General features: G+C 56.7%; 1 protein-coding gene across 10 annotated transcripts in view; it reads right to left on the bottom strand.

Annotated features, from left to right (window-relative positions):
• OXSR1 (oxidative stress responsive kinase 1) overlaps nucleotides 1–17,712 on the bottom strand; it is a 105,940-nt gene extending 88,228 nt beyond the window's left edge. For 3 of the 10 annotated variants that reach the window (XR_016232949.1, XM_070073030.2, XM_070073031.2), the window contains exon 1: nucleotides 16,352–16,669. Coding sequence is in view for 4 of the 10 variants with exons in the window: in XM_070073030.2 (XP_069929131.1) it covers nucleotides 16,352–16,421 (70 nt within the window). In the remaining 6 variants the exon portion in view is untranslated. Of the gene's footprint in view, nucleotides 1–8,982; nucleotides 9,199–16,351; nucleotides 16,671–17,528 lie in introns of those variants that run through there. The other 7 variants (XM_070073028.2, XM_089331363.1, XR_016232948.1 and 4 more) reach the window with 6 other exon arrangements.
• Between the last annotated feature and the right edge of the window lie 2,286 nt (nucleotides 17,713–19,998).

Here is a 19,998-nt window from a genome sequence, read left to right on the forward strand (position 1 = left end):
AACAAAACCCGAAATACCAGCTTTCTATACATTAATAGCATCCTGTATGAAAACAAGACCAGGCTGGAGTTTAAAATCCAAATAAAGAAATATTTGATTTGGGGCTGCTGCACGGCACAGTGGATTAACCTGCTACTTGTGAGGCCAGCGTCCAGGAGCACAGCGCCACTCCCGTCCTGCGGCTCTGCTTCTGATCCAGCTCCCTGCTAAAGGAAGACCACCTCTGTCTCTGTCTTCTCCATCACTCTGCCTTTCAAACAAACTTATCTTTTTTTCTCTGTTGCTTTTTGTTTTCGTAAAGAAACCTTCTATTTAATGAGTACAAATTTCCTAAGTACAACTTGGGAAATATAGTGATACTTCCCACCACACCCGCCCTGCCACCCCAATCCTCACAGTCCACCTCCTCCTCCCTCTCCCATTCCCAGTCCCATTCTCCATTAAGAAAACAAAAACAAAACTGCTCCTCAACAGTCAAGACAAGGTCTCTCCAAGTCACTGCTTCTCCAAGTGTCAATTTCATGTCTACAGATTTCCTTTTAGGTGCTCTATTAGGTTATCAGGTTATAAAGGAGAACATATGCTATTTGTCCCTTTGGGACTGGCTTATTTAACTAAGTATGATGCTTTCCAGATTCATCCATTTTGTTGCAAATGACAGGATTTCATTTTTTTAACCGCTGTGTAGTATTCCATAGAGTACATATCCCATAATTTCTTTATCCAGTCTTCAACTGGTGGGCATTTAGGCTGATTCCATTAGGCTATTGTGAACTGAGCTGCAATAAACAGGGGGGTGCAGATAACTCTTTCATATGCTGATTTCATTTCCCTTCGGTCAATTCCCAGGAGTGGGATGGCTGGCTCTTAAGGTAGGTCTGTATTCAGGTTTCCGAGGAATCTCCAGACTGCTTCCACAGTGGTTTTACCAGTTTGCATTCCCACCAACAGTGGGTTAGTGTCCCTTTTTCCCCACATCCTCGCCAGCATCTGTTGTTGGTAGATTTCTGTATGTGAGCCATTCTGACTGGGGTGAGGTGGAACCTCATTGTGGTTTTGATTTGTATTTCCCTGATGGCTAAGTGATCCTGGACATTTTTTCATGTGTCTGTTGGCCATTTGCATTTCCTCTTTTGAAAAACGTATGTTTAAGTCCTTTGTCCATTTCTTCACTGGGTTGTCTGTTTTGTTGTTGTGGAGTTTCTTGATCTCTTTGTAGATTCTGGTTATTAATCCTTTATCAGTTACACTGTTTACAAATAATTTCTCCCATTCTGCAGGTGCCTCTTCACTCCCCTGAGTGTTTCCTTTGCAGTGAGAAGCTGTTCAATTTGATGTAATTCCATGTTAATTTTGGCTTTGCCTGCCTGCGCCTCTGGGGTCTTTCCAAGAAGTCTGTGCCTGTGGCAATGTCTTGCAGGGTCTCCCCCAATGTTCTCTAATAATTTGATGGTGTTGGGTCATAGCTTTAGGTCTTTAATCCATTTTGAATGGATTTTTGTGTAAGGTGTAAGGTAGGGGTCTTGCTTCATTCTCCTGCATGTAGAAATCCCGTTTTCCCAGCACCATTTGTTGAAGAGACTGTCCTTGTTCCAGGGACTGGTTTTAGCCCCTCGGTCAAATATAAGTTGGTTGTAGATGCCTGGATTGATTTCTGGCATTTCTATATTGTCCTATTGGTCTATCCATCTGTTTTTGTACCAGTACCAGGCTGTTTTGACTATAACTGCCTTGTACTATGTCTTGAAATCCAGTACTGTGATGCCTCCGGCTTTGTTTTTGTTGCATAAGATTGCTTTAGCCATTCAAGGTCTCATCCATCCACTGGTTCACTCCCCAGATGTGAACAACAGCCAGGGCTGGGCCAGGCCAAAGCCGGGAACTTCTTCCTGGTCTCCCAAGTAGGTGCAGGGGCCCAAACATTTGAGCCATCGTCTGCTGCTTTCCCAGGCGCATTAGCAGGGGGCTGGACAGGAAGTAAGAACATCTGGGACTTGAACCGGCATCCATTTGGGATGCCTGCGTCACCGGCAGCAGCTGAACACGCTGCACCTTAGCCCAGCCCTCGAAAGTCTCTCTCTCAGATGCTCTTACTCAATGAACAAACCCAGCGTGACTTAACAAATGGCTAAAAGACAAGATGCCAGTGTCCTCCACACCTGGTGATGAAAAGCTGGGGCTGGCGGGCTTCAGGTCTTCTTCGCTAACAGTCACTTTGCAGATTTTTCCTTTTTTTTTTTTTTTTTAAGATTTATTTATCTATTTAAAAGGCAGGGTTACAGATAGGCAGAGGCAGAGAGAGAGAGAAGAGGGGTCTTCCATCTACTGGCCCACTCCCCAAGTGGCCGCGACAGCGGCAGCTACACTGATCTGAAGCCAGGAGCCAGGAGCTTCTTCCTGGTCTCCCATGTGGGTGCAGGGGCCCAAGGACTTGGGCCATCTTTCACTGCTTTCCCACGCCACAGCAGAGAGCTGGACTGGAAGAGGAGCAGCCGGGACTCGAACCAGCACCCACAGGGATGCCAGCCCTGCTGGCAGCAGCTCTACCGCTTAAACCACAGTGCCGGCACCTAACAATCACTCTCATTCAAGATCTCCCACATGGGGGTTATCCAGAAACTGAAAAACATTTTGGTTCTAAGATAATGGATTATTGTCATACAGTAAAAACTCACTAATTCAGAATAGACAATGATGTTTCATTAGAAAAAATGTGCCTCACAGAAACTAGTAATTAATAAAGTATAGAGAATAATTTAAGTTCATTCATAATTTTAACTTCTCCAACACTGCAAGAATGTTATACAGGATTAGAGATAGGAATAAAATCTTCAATTTATTCTTTACAGTAGGCTCCTTAATGCCAAGTTTTTAAAACTAATTTACTGGGATAACCATCATTGTTCCTCGGGTAAACAGAATCCAACAGGAAGGATCAGTATGCACTGCACACGGTAAAGATACGTGTTATTCTGCAACCCTGCTACTCCAGTTTAAATATACACGCGCAGGGTAAAAGGGGTCTCCTAGGAACGTTCTAATCCAAGCGTGAAAGCTGCCTTCCTCGCGCCCAGCTAAGCACTGGCTTAATATGCTGGAGATCTGCACAAGGTCCTCATTCAGACCTGCTTTTTTTTTTTTTAATTTATTTGACAGGTAGAGTTACAGAGAGAGTGAGTGAGAGAGAGAGAGAGAGAGAGAGACAGAGATAAAGGTCTTCCTTCTGTTGGTTCACTCCCCAAATGCTGCTACGGCTTTCACTGCGCCAATCTGAAGCCAGGAGCCGGGCACTTCCTCCTGGTCTCCCATGGGGTGCAGGGCCCAAGCACTTGGGCCATCCTCCACTGCACTCCCGGGCCACAGCAGAGAGCTGGCCTGGAAGGGGGGCACCCGGGACAGAATCCGGCACCCCGACCGGGACTAGAACCGGCGCCCATAGGGGATGCCGGCACTGCAGGCAGAGGATTAACCAGGTGAGCCACGGCGCCGGCCCCAGTCCTGCATTTTTTCACACTGGTGTGCATCTTCACGTCCACTCTCCATCTTTCATCGTCCACTCTCCTACTTAGTTCCTTAACTGCAGTGTGAGGGGGTATGACACAGCAGAATGGATTAACGTGCACAACATGGATGGGCCTTCTGTAATCCTTCCAACTCGGTAATCACCTCTTCACACTGAAAAAAAGTGGCCAAGCACAGGGCACAAAAAAAAAGTCTTTGCCTTTCCAGACACAGACATTTAATAGACAGAATGTGAAAACTGATACTATTCCTGTGCGGAAAAAACATACCAAATGAAAAAAATATACCAAATCAACTAAAAATCACTAAAACACACACATGCTCTAAAGACTTTTCATAAGTACTTTTAGTAATGTTTTGCGTTTATTAAAGAGCTAGCTCAAACTGGTAACTCTAGGGGCCAGAGCTGTGGCGTAGCAGGTGAAGCCGCCACCTGGGCCTCCCATGGGGGCACTGGCTCGAGTTCCGGCTGTTCCACTTCCATGCCTGCTAACGGGCCTGGGAAAGCATCAGAACAGGCCCAGGTCCTTGGGCTCCTGCGCCCGTGTGGGAGACCCAGAAGAAGCTCCTGGCTCCTGGCTTCTTCCCGGCCCAGCTCTGGCCGCTGCAGCCATTTGGGAGGCATAAAAAAAAAAAAAAAAAAAAAAAAAACTGTTAATTCTGAATGACTTAGACACTGTCACCTGAACCGTGGGAAATACAGGTGTGTACAAGTTCGCAAACCCTTTTCTGAATAAGTCCTCTTGTCAAAGTCATGGTGAAAAGTAAGGCTTCCAGAACTGGCGAAACAGCTGTACCAGGTCACCAGTGGATGGAAGACCTCTCTCTCTGCCTCTCAAATAAATAAATGCAGCTTAAAAAAAAAAAAGACCATCATAAAAATCGTGCCGTTCTCCTCGTCCAAAGATGCGAACCTGACGTCTGCAGGCGCTGTGTGGGTCCTCGGCTGCTCCCTGACCCCACGCTCCTCCCAGACGAGAAGCGCCATGCGAGCAGGCGTCTTGTCCCTCCCCTCACCAGCACCCACACGCGACGCGGCACAGCGGGAGCTCAGGGAGTGCTGGATGGCCTCATCCAGTGCTGACACACATTTCCAAGGAAAAAATTCTCTGTCTGGGGCACGACAAACACAAAGCTAGCCCAGTCTTCACGGCGTGACCTCATCACCACCAGCACTCACCCGTGTGCCGAGCGCTACACGGGTACGCGGCGCTCTTCCTCGTCCACATTTCTTTTCGTCTGATCATTACAATGATCCCCTGAATTAGGTATCGGGGCCTTCCAAAGGGATGGCAGCAAAGCAGCGAAGGCAAAGATGTGGGTCACACGACCAGCACGAGCAGAGCAGGCCCAGGAACCAGAACCGCGTGTTTCGACACGGTGCCCTCAACTGTGGGCAACCGCCTCTGCAGATGAAAGCTGGCGTTTATTAACTGATTCGCGTGTGTCAGGTTGAATTGCTGATGTGCGGTGTCTTAGGTAGCCAGCTATTCTAATTTTAAAAAAAATTGAGGTCAATACTTTTAGTTGCTTGCCCAACACACAATTTCCCCTTCCTTAATAAGAGAACCCTGACCTATTTTGTTTGAATAAAAGACTTGGCTAAAAAGCTTCCTTTCCCAGCCTCCCTTGCAAGTGACCAAATTACAGTCCTGACCAATAAAACAGAAGCGATAAGGCATCCAGGAAGTAAGCCCTCTGGAAGGGAGCCAGGCCAGCTGGCACGCGTCTGTCCTCTTGCCAGATCCTTCTGGCTGAGGGACAAGGGTCCTGCAACTGCGAGAATCACAGTCGCGGGCTACAGGGGGCGGCGCGGACCCAGGCCCTCAGACACGCGGCTGCACGCCACCTGCTCCTCGCTGCGGGAGAGCAGACGGGCCAAGCCACGGCCGTGTCTAGTTCCTGCCTGACACCGGAGGGGTAGGGCTGAGCCCTGGAACCCGTACTTGGAAATGATTACTTCATGGATCAAACGTGGAGCTAGTACGCCACCACTGAGAACAGAGGAGGGAAGGCCGAGCAGCACAGCGGGCTGAGCCACCACCTGGGACCCCCGCACCCACCCTGGAGAGCCAGTTCCAGTCCAGCCCCACAATGCACCTGGGACCCCCGCACCCACCCTGGAGAGCCAGTTCCAGTCCAGCCCCACACAATGCACCTGGGACTCCCGCACCCACCCTGCAGAGCCAGTTCCAGTCCAGCCCTACACAATGCACCTGGGACTCCCGCACCCACCCTGGAGAGCCAGTTCCAGTCCAGCCCCACAATGCACCTGGGACCCCCGCACCCACCCTGGAGAGCCAGTTCCAGTCCAGCCCCACAATGCACCTGGGACTCCCGCACCCACCCTGGAGAGCCAGTTCCAGTCCAGCCCCACAATGCACCTGGGACTCCTGCAACCACCCTGCAGAGCCAGTTCCAGTCCAGCCCCACAATGCACCTGGGACCCCCACACCCACCCTGGACAGCCAGTTCCAGTCCAGCCCCACAATGCACCTGGGAGGCAACACAAGCTGCCGCAAGTCCTTGAGCTCCTGGCTCCTGGTTCCTGGCTTCATGGCTGCAGCCATCCAGGGATGAGCCAGCAATGGGAGATAGTCCTTCTCTCTCCATCACGCGTTCCCTCTTCTCTCTCTCTCTCTCTCTCTCTCTCTCTCTCTGTCACTCTGTCACTCTGTCTTTCTCTCTCACTCTGCCTTTCAAACAAATCTTTCAAACACAGAGATGGCAACATGGAGAATACTGCCAGTGGGCTGCCTGCAGCAGTGCCAAAGTTGGTGATCACACCCTGCTGAGAACAGACCTTAGGCCTAGCCTGAAGTCTCGATGTTCTAAATCAGGACTGAGGTGAACAGTAAGTACTGACCGAGGCTTCCCAAGATTCTTGATGATAAAGCCGTAGGACACAGCCTGGCCAGGCTGGCTTTCCTCTTCACGGCCTTCCCCACCCGACCGTGCCACCAAGTCCAACACAGATCCCTGTGTCCACCTAAACGTGAATGAACCCTGGCACTAAGAAAGAAAGATGCAGTGACGTTCCAGTAAGCATTTAAAGCAGATGGGAAGTAAGTGTTACATGCGGGCCACGCCGCTGCTCACCGCTCCTATAGACCATGTCGGAGCACTGGTTCAAGTCCTGGCTTCTCCACTTCTGATCCAGCTTCCTGCTAACCCACCAGGGAAGAAGCAGAGGATGGCCCAAGTGCTTGGGCTCCTGTACCCACGTGCGGGAAACCCAGATGGACCTCCTGGCTTCAGCACGGCCCAGCCCTGGCCTCTGCAGCCATCTGGAGAGTGAACCAACAGAGGATCTTTCTCTGTCTCTCCCTCTGTCACTCTGCCTTTCGAATCAATAAAATATTTTTTTTAAAAATTTCAAATCACGTAGCATGTCATATTTTATGGCAATACCAAAAATTGGGAAATATAAAGCCAAAAGGAAGGGAAAAAATCAGAGATAAAAGCAATTGCCATTTTACAGAACACCTAACATGAGCTGAACACTGCACAAACAATGGCGCTGAGGCAGCACACAGCCCCGAAGACACAGACACTTTATAGACAAGGAGCTGACACTAGCACCAGTTACACACTTTTCCCGAGACCACGTAGCTAGTAAGAGTTTGTCAAGACAGGATTTGAATCCAGCTTGGTTTTAGGCTTTTAATCCCAAGCCCATCTTTCACAGCTGCTTCAACACACACAGACAGGGTATGCCACAACTCAGACTCTCTCACAGGTTAAGGCACAGAAATGAGCTACAGAGCACTGAGCAGAGACAGCGAGCTGTGGGAACGCCGCCAGCATCTTTAACAAGTGCTCCTACCAAGAGCTGCACACATTGCCAAGGCCACACTGAGGAGGACGCAAGGCCGCACGAAGTCGCTTGCGTCCCAACCTCCACGCTTCTCCCGTTCCCAGGAAGGAACTTCTCCCTTTCCCGGCAGCATCTGACCAGAAAGAGGGAGAGCAAACAGAACAAAACAATGAGCCTCACACACATCACAGTGTCAGCAGACTGTGTGCAAAACGACTGCTCCAATAAATGTGCTGCCATCAAGGGGAAGGAGACGCCATCCCACTGATTTCCCTGGAACACATTCTTCAAAATAAAATTTAAGGGGCTGACGTGGTGGCACAGGTTTATCCTCCGCCTGCGACACCGGCATCCCATATGGGCGCTGGTTCAAGTCCCCGCTGCCCCACTTCCAATCCAGCTCCCTGCTGTGGCCTGGGAAAGCAGTGGAAGATGGCCCAAGTGCACCCACGTGGGAGACTGGGAAAAACCTCCTGGCTCCTGGCTTCAGATCGGCGCAGCTCCGGCCATTGCGGCCAGTTGAGGAGTGAACCAGCAGAAGGAAGACCTTTCTCTCTGTCTCTCCCTCTCACCGTCTGTAACTCTACCTCTTAAATAAATAAATCAAATATTTGAAAATAAAAAAAGGAGGGAAATTTAAGTCATCTCTCGAATCCCCTCCTTAGCCTTCAGTCATTGTTCCTGAGTGTAATCTGAAGAAATCTCAGCACTGAACGTGAGGACTGCAGCTTATCACAGAGTCCTGTGTCCAACACTCGGGTACGGAAGCAGAGGCGCTGGCTGAGCCTTGCGGCCTGTAGTAGGCTGTGACAAGGAGAGGGAGTACGGAATGAGAGACGGGGTGGGGAACAGTGCAGACAGACGACACCTACTATGGTTCTTCACTGTGAAAATAATTCCCTCACCCTGGAGGGTATGAGCCCACCATTCAGTTCATTGCAAACCGCGGGAGCAAGCGCGCTGGACTGGAGCACAGGACCGCCGGTGCAGCCCCCCCACCCCACGCCACATACAGGCACGAGCTCACAGATGCACCCACGGCTCGCACCACAGCACTTACGGGAAAACACTGGAAAAAGCTCAGACACAGGGTTAGTAAGGATTCCTTACCAACACCAAAAGCAAGATCAATAGAAGAGAAAAAACTGACAAACCTCAGCAAAATCCAAGACTCGTGTTCTGAAAGACACATTACAAAAGTAAGGACACACGACAGATCTCAAGAAAATATTTTGCCGGCGCCGCGGCTCACTAGGCTAATCCTCCGCCTTGCGGCGCCAGCACACCGGGTTCTAGTCCCGGTCGGGGCGCCGGATTCTGTCCCGGTTGCCCCTCTTCCAGGCCAGCTCTCTGCTGTGGCCAGGGAGTGCAGTGGAGGATGGCCCAGGTGCTTGGGCCCTGCACCCCATGGGAGACCAGGAGAAGCACCTGGCTCCTGGCTCCTGCCATCGGATCAGCGCGGTGCGCCAGCCGCAGCACGCCGGCCATTGGAGGGTGAACCAACGGCAAAGGAAGACCTTTCTCTCTGTCTCTCTCTCTCTCACTGTCCACTCTGCCTGTCAAAAAAAAAAAAAAATAATAATAATAAATAAATAAAATAAAATAAAAATCTTAAAAAAAAAGAAAAAAGAAAATATTTTAACCTGAAACTCCTAGACGAAGGACTCACATCCAGAAAGGGCAGGCCTGCTCTCCCGTCTCCCTCTCCGTGAGCAGCGCGAAGGCGCGCGCCGGAGCTGACGGCTGCTCTTCCAGAAGGCGCGCGAGGCACAGGCACAGGCACAAAGGACGCACGCCTTCCCTACTCGCAGGGCACATCTGAACCACACGCCTCCCCTACTCGCAGGGCACACCTGAACCACACGCCTTCCCTACTCGCGGGGCACACCTGAACCACACGCCTTCCCTACTCGCGGGGCACACCTGAACCACACGCCTCCCCTACTCGCAGGGCACACCTGAACCACACGCCTTCCCTACTCGCAGGGCACACCCGAACCACACGCCTTCCCTACTCGCAGGGCACACCCGAACCACACGCCTTCCCTACTCGCGGGGCACACCCGAACCACACGCCTCCCCTACTCGCGGGGCACACCTGAACCACACGCCTCCCCTACTCGCGGGGCACACCTGAACCACACGCCTCCCCTACTCGCGGGGCACACCTGAACCACACGCCTCCCCTACTCGCAGGGCACACCTGAACCACACGCCTCCCCTACTCGCAGGGCACGTCTGAACCACACGCCTCCCCTACTCGCAGGGCACACCCGAACCACACGCCTTCCCTACTCGCAGGGCACACCTGAACCACACGCCTCCCCTACTCGCGGGGCACACCCGAACCACACGCCTTCCCTACTCGCAGGGCACACCTGAACCACACGCCTTCCCTACTCGCAGGGCACACCCGAACCACACGCCTTCCCTACTCGCAGGGCACACCTGAACCACACGCCTCCCCTACTCGCAGGGCACACCTGAACCACACGCCTCCCCTACTCGCAGGGCACGTCTGAACCACACGCCTTCCCTACTCACAGGGCACACCTGAACCACACGCCTTCCCTACTCGCAGGGCACACCTGAACCACACGCCTTCCCTACTCGCAGGGCACACCTGAACCACACGCCTTCCCTACTCGCAGGGCACACCTGAACCACACGCCTTCCCTACTCGCAGGGCACACCTGAACCACACGCCTCCCCTACTCGCAGGGCACACCTGAACCACACGCCTCCCCTACTCGCAGGGCACACCTGAACCACACGCCTTCCCTACTCGCAGGGCACACCTGAACCACACGCCTTCCCTACTCGCAGGGCACATCTGAACCACACGCCTTCCCTACTCGCAGGGCACACCTGAACCACACGCCTTCCCTACTCGCAGGGCACAAAGGACGCACGCCTTCCCTACTCGCAGGGCACATCTGAACCACACGCCTTCCCTACTCGCAGGGCACACCTGAACCACACGCCTTCCCTACTCGCAGGGCACACCTGAACCACACGCCTTCCCTACTCGCAGGGCACATCTGAACCACACGCAAGCCACCAGCCCAACCCCCATCAGAGACGACAAACGTCGACCAAACCCGCGCTGCTGCTGGGGACGAACGCGCCGCTCCTGTGAACGCCGGGCAGCCTCTTCAGAAGTTAGAGGCTGGCATCTGGCGCTCATACGGGACACCCAGAGCCCAGTTCTCAGTTCCAGGCTGCCGGCTCCCACCCGGCCCAGCCCTGGCTGCTGCAGACTTTGGGGGTGAACCAGTGGACACGAGGCTCTCTTACCCTCCCCGTGTCTGTCTCTCTCGCTCTGCCTTTCCAGTTATATTTGCCACTCAACTCGGGAATTCCACCCCGGGTGCACACGTCCACACCGACTGGTGCAAATGCTCCTAGCAGCTTCATTCCAGACGGCCAAAAGCAGAAGCAACGCAGCACGCACCAGCTGGGATCCGGTCAAGAGGAACCACACGCTGCCACAGCTGGGATCCAGTCAAGAGGAACCACACACTGCCACAGCTGGGATCCAGTCAACCACGCGCTGCCACAGCTGGGATCCAGTCAAGAGGAACCACCCACTGCCACAGCTGGGATCCAGTCAACCACGCGCTGCCACAGCTGGGATCCAGTCAAGAGGAACCACCCGCTGCCACGGCTGGGATCCAGTCAACCACGCGCTGCCACAGCTGGGATCCAGTCAACCACGCGCTGCCACGGCTGGGATCCAGTCAAGAGGAACCACCCACTGCCACAGCTGGGATCCAGTCAACCACGCGCTGCCACAGCTGGGATCCAGTCAAGAGGAACCACCCACTGCCACAGCTGCAACAGGATGCACCCGACACACTGCGCAAGGCAGCAGAAGCCCAGTGCCAAGGAGCCCATGGTACACGGTTACCTGATCTGTATGAAATGCAAGAAAGGCAAGTCCAGGGACGCGGGGCAGAGGTGTGGCTGCCCAGGGCTGGGGGCGGGAACAGGGAGTGACTGCAAATGGACATGAGGCATCTTTCTGGAATGACGGAAATGTTCTAAAACTGGATCGCTGTAATGATGGACAACTTTATGAATCACTAAACGTTGCTGATATGTATTTAATCAGGTGGACTGGAAGGCTTATCAAGTATGCCAACAAGAGAGCTCCGAAAAGTGAATTACGCTAAGTGAAAGACGTTCAACACAAAGACCAAGTCACATGATCCCATTTACGTGAGAGACAAACTACACAGAGAGCGACTGACGGCTGTCAAGGCTGAGGGTGGGCAAACAAGCAGGAGGGACCCCCAGAGTGATGGCTTACACCACGGCAAACTTACGAAATGCTACGCTCAAAATGGGTGACTTTTATGGTGTTAAATTCTTTCTCAGTGAATTTTTTTTAAAGGTTTATTTATTTGAAAGTCAGAGTTACACAGAGAGAGAAGGAGAGGCAGAGAGAGAGGCGGGGGGAGAGAGAGAGAAAGAGAGAGAGGTCTTCCATCCGCTGGTTCTCTCCCCAGTTGGCCACAACAGCTGGAGCTCCGCCGATCCGAAGCCAGGAGCCAGGAGCTTCTTCCGGGTCTTCCATGCAGGTTCAGGGACCCAAGGACTTGGGCCATCTTCTACTGCTTTCCCAGGCCACAGCAGAGAGCTGGGCCCGCCTGGCTCCATTATGGGATGCCAGCACTGCAAGCAGCAGTTTTACCTGCTAAGCCACAGTGCCAGCCCCAGTAACCTGGTTTTAAAAAATAAGGTGGGGAGCTGGTGCTGTGGCATAGTGGGTAAAGCCGCTGCCTTCAGTGCCAGCATCGCATATGGGCACCAGTTCGAGTCCCAGCCTTTCCACTTCCAATCCAGCTCTCTGCTATGGCCTGGGAAAGCAATGGAAGATGACCCAAGTGCTTGGGCCCCTGCACCCATGTGGGAGATCCAGAGGAAGCTCCAGGCTCCTGGCTTCGAATCAGCACAGCTCCCGACGCTGCGGCCAATTGGAGGGTGAACCAATGGGTGGAAGACCTCCCTCTCTCTCCCTCTCTCTCTCTCTCTGCCTCTCCTTCTCTGTGTAACTCTGGATTTCAAATAAATAAATAAATCTTTAAAAAAAAAAAAAAACAAAAATAAAGTGGGGCCAGTGCTGCGGTTCAGTGAGTTGAGCCACCATCTGCCTACAGCCACTACTTTGAGTCCCAGCTGCTCCACTTCCCATCCAGCTCCCTGATTATGCACCTGGGAAACCAGCAGAAGACCACCCAAGGGCCTTGGAACCTGTACCCAGGTGGGAGGCCTGGAAGAAGTTCCAGGCTCCTGGCTTCAATCTGGCCCAGCCCCGGCCATCGCAGTCATTTGGGAAGTGGGCCAACAGATGGAGCATCTGACTCTCCTTCCCTCTCTCTGCAACTCTGCCACTCAAACTAATTAATTAAAACTAAAAAAGTGAAATAAAATAAGGGCCGGCACCGTGGCTCACTAGGCTAATCCTCCCCCTGCGGCGCCGGCACACCGGGTTCTAGTCCCGGTCAGGGCGCCGGATTCTGTCCCGGTTGCCCCTCTTCCAGGCCAGCTCTCTGCTGTGGCCAGGGAGTGCAGTGGAGGATGGCCCAAGTCCTTGGGCCCTGCACCCCATGGGAGACCAGGAGAAGCACCTGGCTCCTGCCATCGGATCAGCACGGTGCGCCGGCCCCAGTGTGCCGGCCGTGGCGGCCATTGGAGGGTGAACCAACGGCAAAGGAAGACCTTTCTCTCTGTCTCTTTCTCTCTCACTGTCCACTCTGCCTGTCAAAAAAAGAAAAAAAAAAAAGAAATAAAATAAGAAAATAAGGTGGCTAGGGAGGGTGCTGTGGTGAAGTGGGCTAAGCCACCGCTTGGGACACCACATCCCCTCCTGAGGTGCTTCCGCCTGCTTCCTGCTAACACTCACCCTGAGGGGCAGCGGCTGCGACGGCTCGGACACCTGAGTCCCTGCCACCCACGTGGGCGACGAGCATGGAGCTCTAGGTCCCTGGCTTCGGCTCGGCCCAGCTCTGCCTGCAGCAGACACTCAGAGAGTGACCCAGTGGATGGAAGATCTCTTTCACTCTTTCAAAGAAATAAAAGTGAACAAGCTTTTTATTTTCTACTTTATGTATCAGAAAGTCAGAGTTACAGAAAGAAAGAGACATAGAGAAAAACCTCTTGCATCTGCAAGTTCACTCCCCACATGGCCGGGACAGCCAGGGCTGGGCCAGACGGAAGCCAGGAGCCAGGAGCTTCCTCCAGGTCTCCCGCATGGGTGCAGGGCCCAGGCACGTGGGCCGTCTTCCGCTACATTCCCAGGCCACAGCAGGGAGCTGGAGCAGAAGCAGAGCAGCTGGGACTAGAACCGGTGCACGAGCAGGATGCTGGCCGTGCAGCTAGCAGTTTCAGCCACTACAGCACAGCACCAGCCCCGGTACACTTTTTTTTTTTTTTTTTTTTGGACAGGCAGAGCTAGTGAGAGACAGAGAAAAAGGTCTTCCTCCTGTTGGTTCACCCCCCAAATGGCTGCCACAGCCGGCGCTGCGCCGATCCAAAGCCAGGAGATAGGTGCTTCTCCTGGTCTCCCATGGGGTGCAGGGCCCAAGCACCTGAGCCATCCTCCACTGCCCTCCCGGGCCAGAGCAGAGAGCTGGCCTGGAAGAGGGGCAACCGGGACAGAATCCGGCGCCCCAACTGGGACTAGAACCCGGTGTGCCGGCGCCGCTAGGCGGAGGATTAGCCAAGTGAGCTGCGGCGCTTGCCACCCCGGTAAACTTTAAAAAAAAAGAAAGAAAGAAACTGGGGTCGGTACCATGGTATAGAAGCTAAAGCTGTAGCCTGCAGTGCTGGCATCCCATGTGGTCGCCAGTTCAAGTCCTGGCTGCTCCACTTCTGATCCAGCTCTCTGCTATGGCCTGGGAAAGCGGTGGAGGATGGCCCAAGTGCTTGGGCCCCTGCACCCACATGGGAAATCCAGAGGAATCTCCAGGCTCCTGGCTTCAGATCGGCACGGCTCCAGCTGTTGCAGCCATTTGGGGAATGAACCAGCAGATGGGAAAAAAAAAAAAAAAAGGAATTGATTGTAGGGGCCAGCATTGTGGGGCAGTGGGTTAAGCCACCAACTGCATCCCATCTGAACTCTGATTCAAGTGCAAGCAGCTCCACTTCCGATCCAGCTCCCTGCTAACGCGCCTGGAAAAGCAGCAGAGGATGGCCCAAGTCCTGGGACCCCTGCCCCCCACGTGGGAGACCTGGATGGAGTTGCAGGTTCTTGGCTTTACCCTGGCCAAGACCAGGCCATTGTAGCTGTCTGGGCAATGAACCCGTGGATGGGAGACCTCTCCCTCTCTCTCTCACTCTCTGTAACTCTTTCAAATAAATAAAAACTTGAAAGGAAAAAAAGATTGTAAAAAAAAAAAAAAAAAAGCCGTGAATCACGTTGGGTTGCTCATCTTTATGAACTCTGAGCACGTGGTGAGTGTGATGGCAACGAGCCCTCTTCCGGGGAGAAGGTCCCTGCCCGCCAGACACCTGCCACAGACGCCACCGAGCAAGGCACCCGTCTCCAGCGCCTGCCACTCCGAAACTCGGGCCACGCTGCGGTGAGAGCGTCAAGAATGGCTCACGCCAGAGAGGGGCCCCACACGGAGCCAAGTCCCCACGACATGCCAGGGACCCCTCCCGACTTCTCGCCCTCGAGGGGAGCCGAGGACGCAGACGCAGTGCAGAGCGCACGCCAGAGCGGCACGCAGGGCGCACCCGGCCACGCAGCGGCTCAGGACACGGCGCCTCCTCCCACGGGAACGGGCAGAGAACAGGGCAGGGCAGGACACCCGAGAGCGCGAGGTCCGGTCCTCTGCTGCCTGGCTGATGCTAGGGCCCCACGGCCCCGCTCTGACCAGCTCCCCGCCCTGTGTCAGACGGCAGGTGCAGGCCGCTGCGGCCCCCGCGGGAGACCTGGAGGGAGTCCTGGCTCCCGTTTTCGGCGGTGCGGCCCTGGCTGTTGCGGCAAGTGGGGAGCGAACCAGCGGATGGGAGACCTCGTCACTCTGTCTTTCAAGTAAATACAGAAATCTTTTTGAAAAAACTTATTCCAAGGCAGGAGGCTGGCAACACGCAGCGGTCAGCTCGGGTCGGACGGCGGAGCCCGGGTCTGGCTAAGCGCACCCACCCGCTCTGGCTTCGCGGGGCTCTGGCCGCCCTCTGCACCCCACGTCCTGGCCGCCGCGTCCCCTCCGGGGTCTCCACCGCCGGGTGCCCGGACCCCGTCGGACTGCCAGGGCTGCGGGATCAGGTCGCGGCCCGCCCCGGCGCCGCGGCCCCGCCCAGCAACTGCCCGGAACCGCACGTGGGTCCCCGCGCTGCCCCACGCACGACCTCCCCGGGCGAGGACGCCCCTCTCCCGCACTCCGTCCCGCACGCAGCCGCGGACAGGCCGGCCCGCCCCGGCCCCGCCCAGCAGCTGCCCGGAACCGCACGTGGGTCCCCCCGCTGCCCCACGCACGACCTCCCCGGACAGCCCGGCTCCCGCACTCCGTCCCGCACGCAGCCGCGGACAGGCCGGCCCGCCCCGGCGCCGCCCAGCAGCTGCCCGGAACCGCCGCACGTGGGTCCCCGCGCTGCCCCACGCACGACCTCCCCGTGCGAGGACGCCCCGGCTCCCGCACTCCGTCCCGCACGCAGCCGCGGACAGGCCGGCCCGCCCCGGCGCCGCCCAGCAGCTGCCCGGAACCGCCGCACGTGGGTCCCCGCGCTGCCCCACGCACGACCTCCCCGTGCGAGGACGCCCCGGCTCCCGCACTCCGTCCCGCACGCAGCCGCGGACAGGCCGGCCCGCCCCGGCCCCGCCCAGCAGCTGCCCGGAACCGCACGTGGGTCCCCGCGCTGCCCCACGCACGACCTCCCCGTGCGAGGACGCCCCGGACAGCCCGGCTCCCGCACTCCGTCCCGCACGCAGCCGCGCACAGGCCGGCCCGCCCCGGCCCCGCCCAGCACGCGCCGCCGCGCGCCCGCCGTCCCCGCTCTCACCGATCACCTCCTGGAGCTCGTAGTCGTCCCTGTTGATGGACCAGGGCAGGGCGCTCGCCTCCTCGGACATGACGGCGGCAGCGGGCCGCGGGCCTCCCTCAAACTCGCTGACCTCCGCCGGCTCCGGGCCGCGCGCCGCCCCGCCCCCACCCGCCGCTGCGGGACCGGCCCCGGGTCGGACGGCGCCTCCGTGTCCGGCCTCGGCCTCCGCAGCCGCGGCCACAGCGGATCCGTCCGGGCCCAGCCCCTCCGTCCCGCCCTCCGCCCGAGCCCCACGCGCGGGCCAAACTTTCCCTTCTCCCTCCACCTGCCGACACGCAGCGCGCTGACGTCACCGCGCCGGCCCCGCCCCGGCCCGGCCCCGCCCCCGGCCGCCATCTCGAATGTGGCCGGACTCGCAACGAGCGAGGGAGGAGCCCGGGAACGTCGAGAGTGACGGTGGAAGGGAGGCAGAACTTGGGAAGGAGTCCAGGAAGGGCACCGGAAAGCCGCGTAGGAGCCTAGAGCGCCCCAGATGCCGTAGCCACACTACGCATGGCGGCCAGAGCGTGGCCAAGTGGAGGGGGCGGGGCCACCTGGAGCGGCTGGGGCACGTCGCAGGCGCCGTCGTCGCTTTTATTGGTCGGTTTGAGAAGGACTCAGGAAGGCAACGGGCGGGTGTGGACGTCAGTCTAAGTTAGTCCCGCCTCCAGGCCCTCGGCGCCGCCGGCCCGGCCCCCGGCTCGCGGTGACGTCATGGCGTAGCCGTCGCCCCGCGGGACGTGCAAACGGCTGCGCAGGGTGTGGAGGTCCCGGGGAGCGGCTGGGTGGGGTAGCCTCGGGCTGAGGGCCGCTGCCAACTGGGATAAAAGGCCCCAGGCTACCGGGGCGAGAGGAACCGGAAGCCGAGCGTGGCGCTGCTTCCGGGCGGAAGTTCTCCCCGTTCTCGGCCCTGCGTCGGGACGCCGGGGCGCACCTGCCCTGCAGCGGCTGCCTCGCCGCCCGCCGCGGCCTGAGGGCGCCCCCGGGCCTGCCTGGACTTGGCAGTGGCGGCCGCGAGGGCCGCGGGCCGTGGGGGAGCAGTGTGGGCTCCCGCCGAGGCGAGCGAGTGGTCAGGGCCCGCCGAGGCGAGCGCGCCGATCCACCCGCAGTCCTGTGGGGAAGGCAGGATGGACACGCTGGAGGCCTTGGCTCTTACCCGAGACGCACCAGGCCCCTGCAGGTGTCCGGGGACGTGTGCCGTCCTTGTCAGCTCGGGCTCTGAGACCAGGCTGTGGGTGTCCGGGAGAGACCGGCGTCGCCGGAGCGGTGTGACCGCGGCCGCTGAGCGCCAGCCCAGCGCTGAGAGGCCAGCAAGGCGAGGCGTTAACGCGGCCGCTCCTCCCCCGGGTCTGGGAGGCTCCCCCAGGTCTCAGCGCGCCCGGGCAGGCACAGCCAGCCTCTCCGGGCTTGGCCCAGAGGGTCCCCTCCTGTGCGGGCACGTCGGCTGCTGTGTGCGAGACCAGCGTGAGAGTCGCCTCCCTTCCTACCTGCGTGGCCACTCTCTTAGGGAAATCACCAGAGGGTGCCTGGCCGCTGAGCAACCCAGGCTTTGTGGGCTCCTTCGTGAAGGAAACGTTGAAGTCTGGGAAATAACGTGTGTCCCAAAGGAGAAGCCTGGGCTTTTTTTTAAAGATTTTATTTATTTGAGAGGCAGAGTTACAGAGGAGAGAGAGATTTTCCAAACAGGTGGTTCACTCCCCAAATGGCCGGAGCTGAGCCGACCTAAAGCCGGGAGCCAGGAGCGTCTTCCGGGTCTCCCACGTGGGTCAAGCACTTGGGCCGTCTTCTGCTTTCCCAGGCCACAGCAGAGAGCCGGGTCGGAAGAGGAGCAGCCGGGACTCGAACTGGCACCCACGTGGGCTGCTGGCGCCGCAGGCGGTGACTTTACCTGCTCCCCCGGCCCCGGCGTGACTTAGTTTACAGAGCAAGGAGGACTGGCGAAACTGATTCACTCGATCTGTGAAGTATTAGACAGCAGCTGGAAGACTGAAGCAGGTCCGTCCAGCCTGTAGTGTCCGTTAGGAAACTGTGGGCTGGGTTCTTCCTGTGTGTAGGGTGTACAGAGAGTAAGACCTGGGCAGGCTGGTGACCTCGCTCAGCTGACTGCGCCACGACCTGCGACACCGCCATCCCATATTGGAGCTCCGGTTCGTGTGCTGGCTGCTCCCTTCAGATCGGGCTCCCTGCTAACAGCCTGGAAAGGATGGGTGATGCACCAAGTGCTTGGGCCCCTGCCACCCATGTGGGAGACAGTGGAGTGCCTGGCACCTGGCTTCAGGCCAGCACTGGCCTTTGCAACCATTTGGGAAGTGAACCAGCAGTTGGACACTCTGTCTCCCTCTCTCTCTCTCTCTCTCTCTCTCCCCCTCCCTCCCTCCCTCCCTCCCTCTCTGTCATTCAAATAAAATAGATCTTTTTTCCCCTAGATTTATTTATTTATTTGAAAGAGTTACAGAGAGGTAGAAGCAGAGAGAGAAGTCTTCCATCCGCTGGTTCACTCCCCAGTGGCTGCAATGGTCAGAGCTGTGCCAATCGGAAGCCAGGAGCTTCTTCCGGGTCTCCCACGTGGGTGCAGGGGCCCAAGCACTTGGGCCATCCTCCACTGCCTTCCTGGGCCACAGCAGAGAGCTGGACCGGAAGAGGAGCAGCCGGGACTCAAACTGGCGCCCATATGGGATGCCGGCACGCAGGTGGCAGCCCCCAATAAAATAAATGTTAAGAAGAGAGCAGTGTCTGGGAGATGCTTGGAGGTGCAGTACATATTTGCGTGCATCATTTCAACCCTGGTAGGGAGAAAGTGTCCATGTGGTGTCTAACGCCAGCAAGGCAACGGGAGTGATTTAACGCACTCCTTAGGGTGGCTTCCAGGAAGAGACTTAAGGGGACCATAAGCATACACTTCAGCTGCATCAACAATCAAGAAAATGCAGATTAAAGCTAAAATAAGATTCTTTTTCACTGCCCACCAGATAAGAACAGTTTTAAAGGTGGAGGGTTGGCCGAGATGAGGAGGAACTGTGGCCATCTGCAGTCGGGGTGTAAGCTGATACAAGGTCTTCGGGAAATGGTTTGACGGGACCCAGCAGCACGGAACCCGTGCGCTTCTACAGCCGGCCTGGGTGTTTGCAGGGGGTTCGGTGGCCATGGGGGGCACCCGCATCCCCTGTCCTGGCTCCTCTGCTTCCAGGCCAGCTTCCTGCTCATGTACACCCTAGGAGGCAGCGGGCGATGGCTGGAGGGGTTGGGGCCCTGCCACCAAAGCGGGAGACCCAGGTGGAGTTCTGTGCTGGCTTCAGCCTGGCCCAGCCCCAGGCGATGCAGGCATTTGGGGAGTGAAACAGCAGTTCTGTGTCTTTGTCACTCCAATGAAAAAAGAGAAATTGGGCTTAGTGATTAGCTACAGAGGCAACCACAGCCAGGGCAGGTCGCACAGAGGACTCACAAGACAGAGGCCTCCAGGACCGGCATCCCAGATGGGCGCCCGTGAGTCCTGGCTGCCCTACTTCCAGTCCAGCTCTCTGCTGTGGCCCAGGAAGGCAGTGGAGGATGGCCCAGGTGCTTGAGCCCTGCACCCCATGGGAGACCTGAAGAAGCTCCTGGCTCCTGGCTTCGGATTGGCTCTGCTC

This window comes from Oryctolagus cuniculus, chromosome 4 (genome assembly GCF_051225735.1).
Source record: "Oryctolagus cuniculus isolate XC-2025 breed Fujian yellow rabbit chromosome 4, ASM5122573v1, whole genome shotgun sequence".
NCBI lineage: Eukaryota > Metazoa > Chordata > Mammalia > Lagomorpha > Leporidae > Oryctolagus > Oryctolagus cuniculus.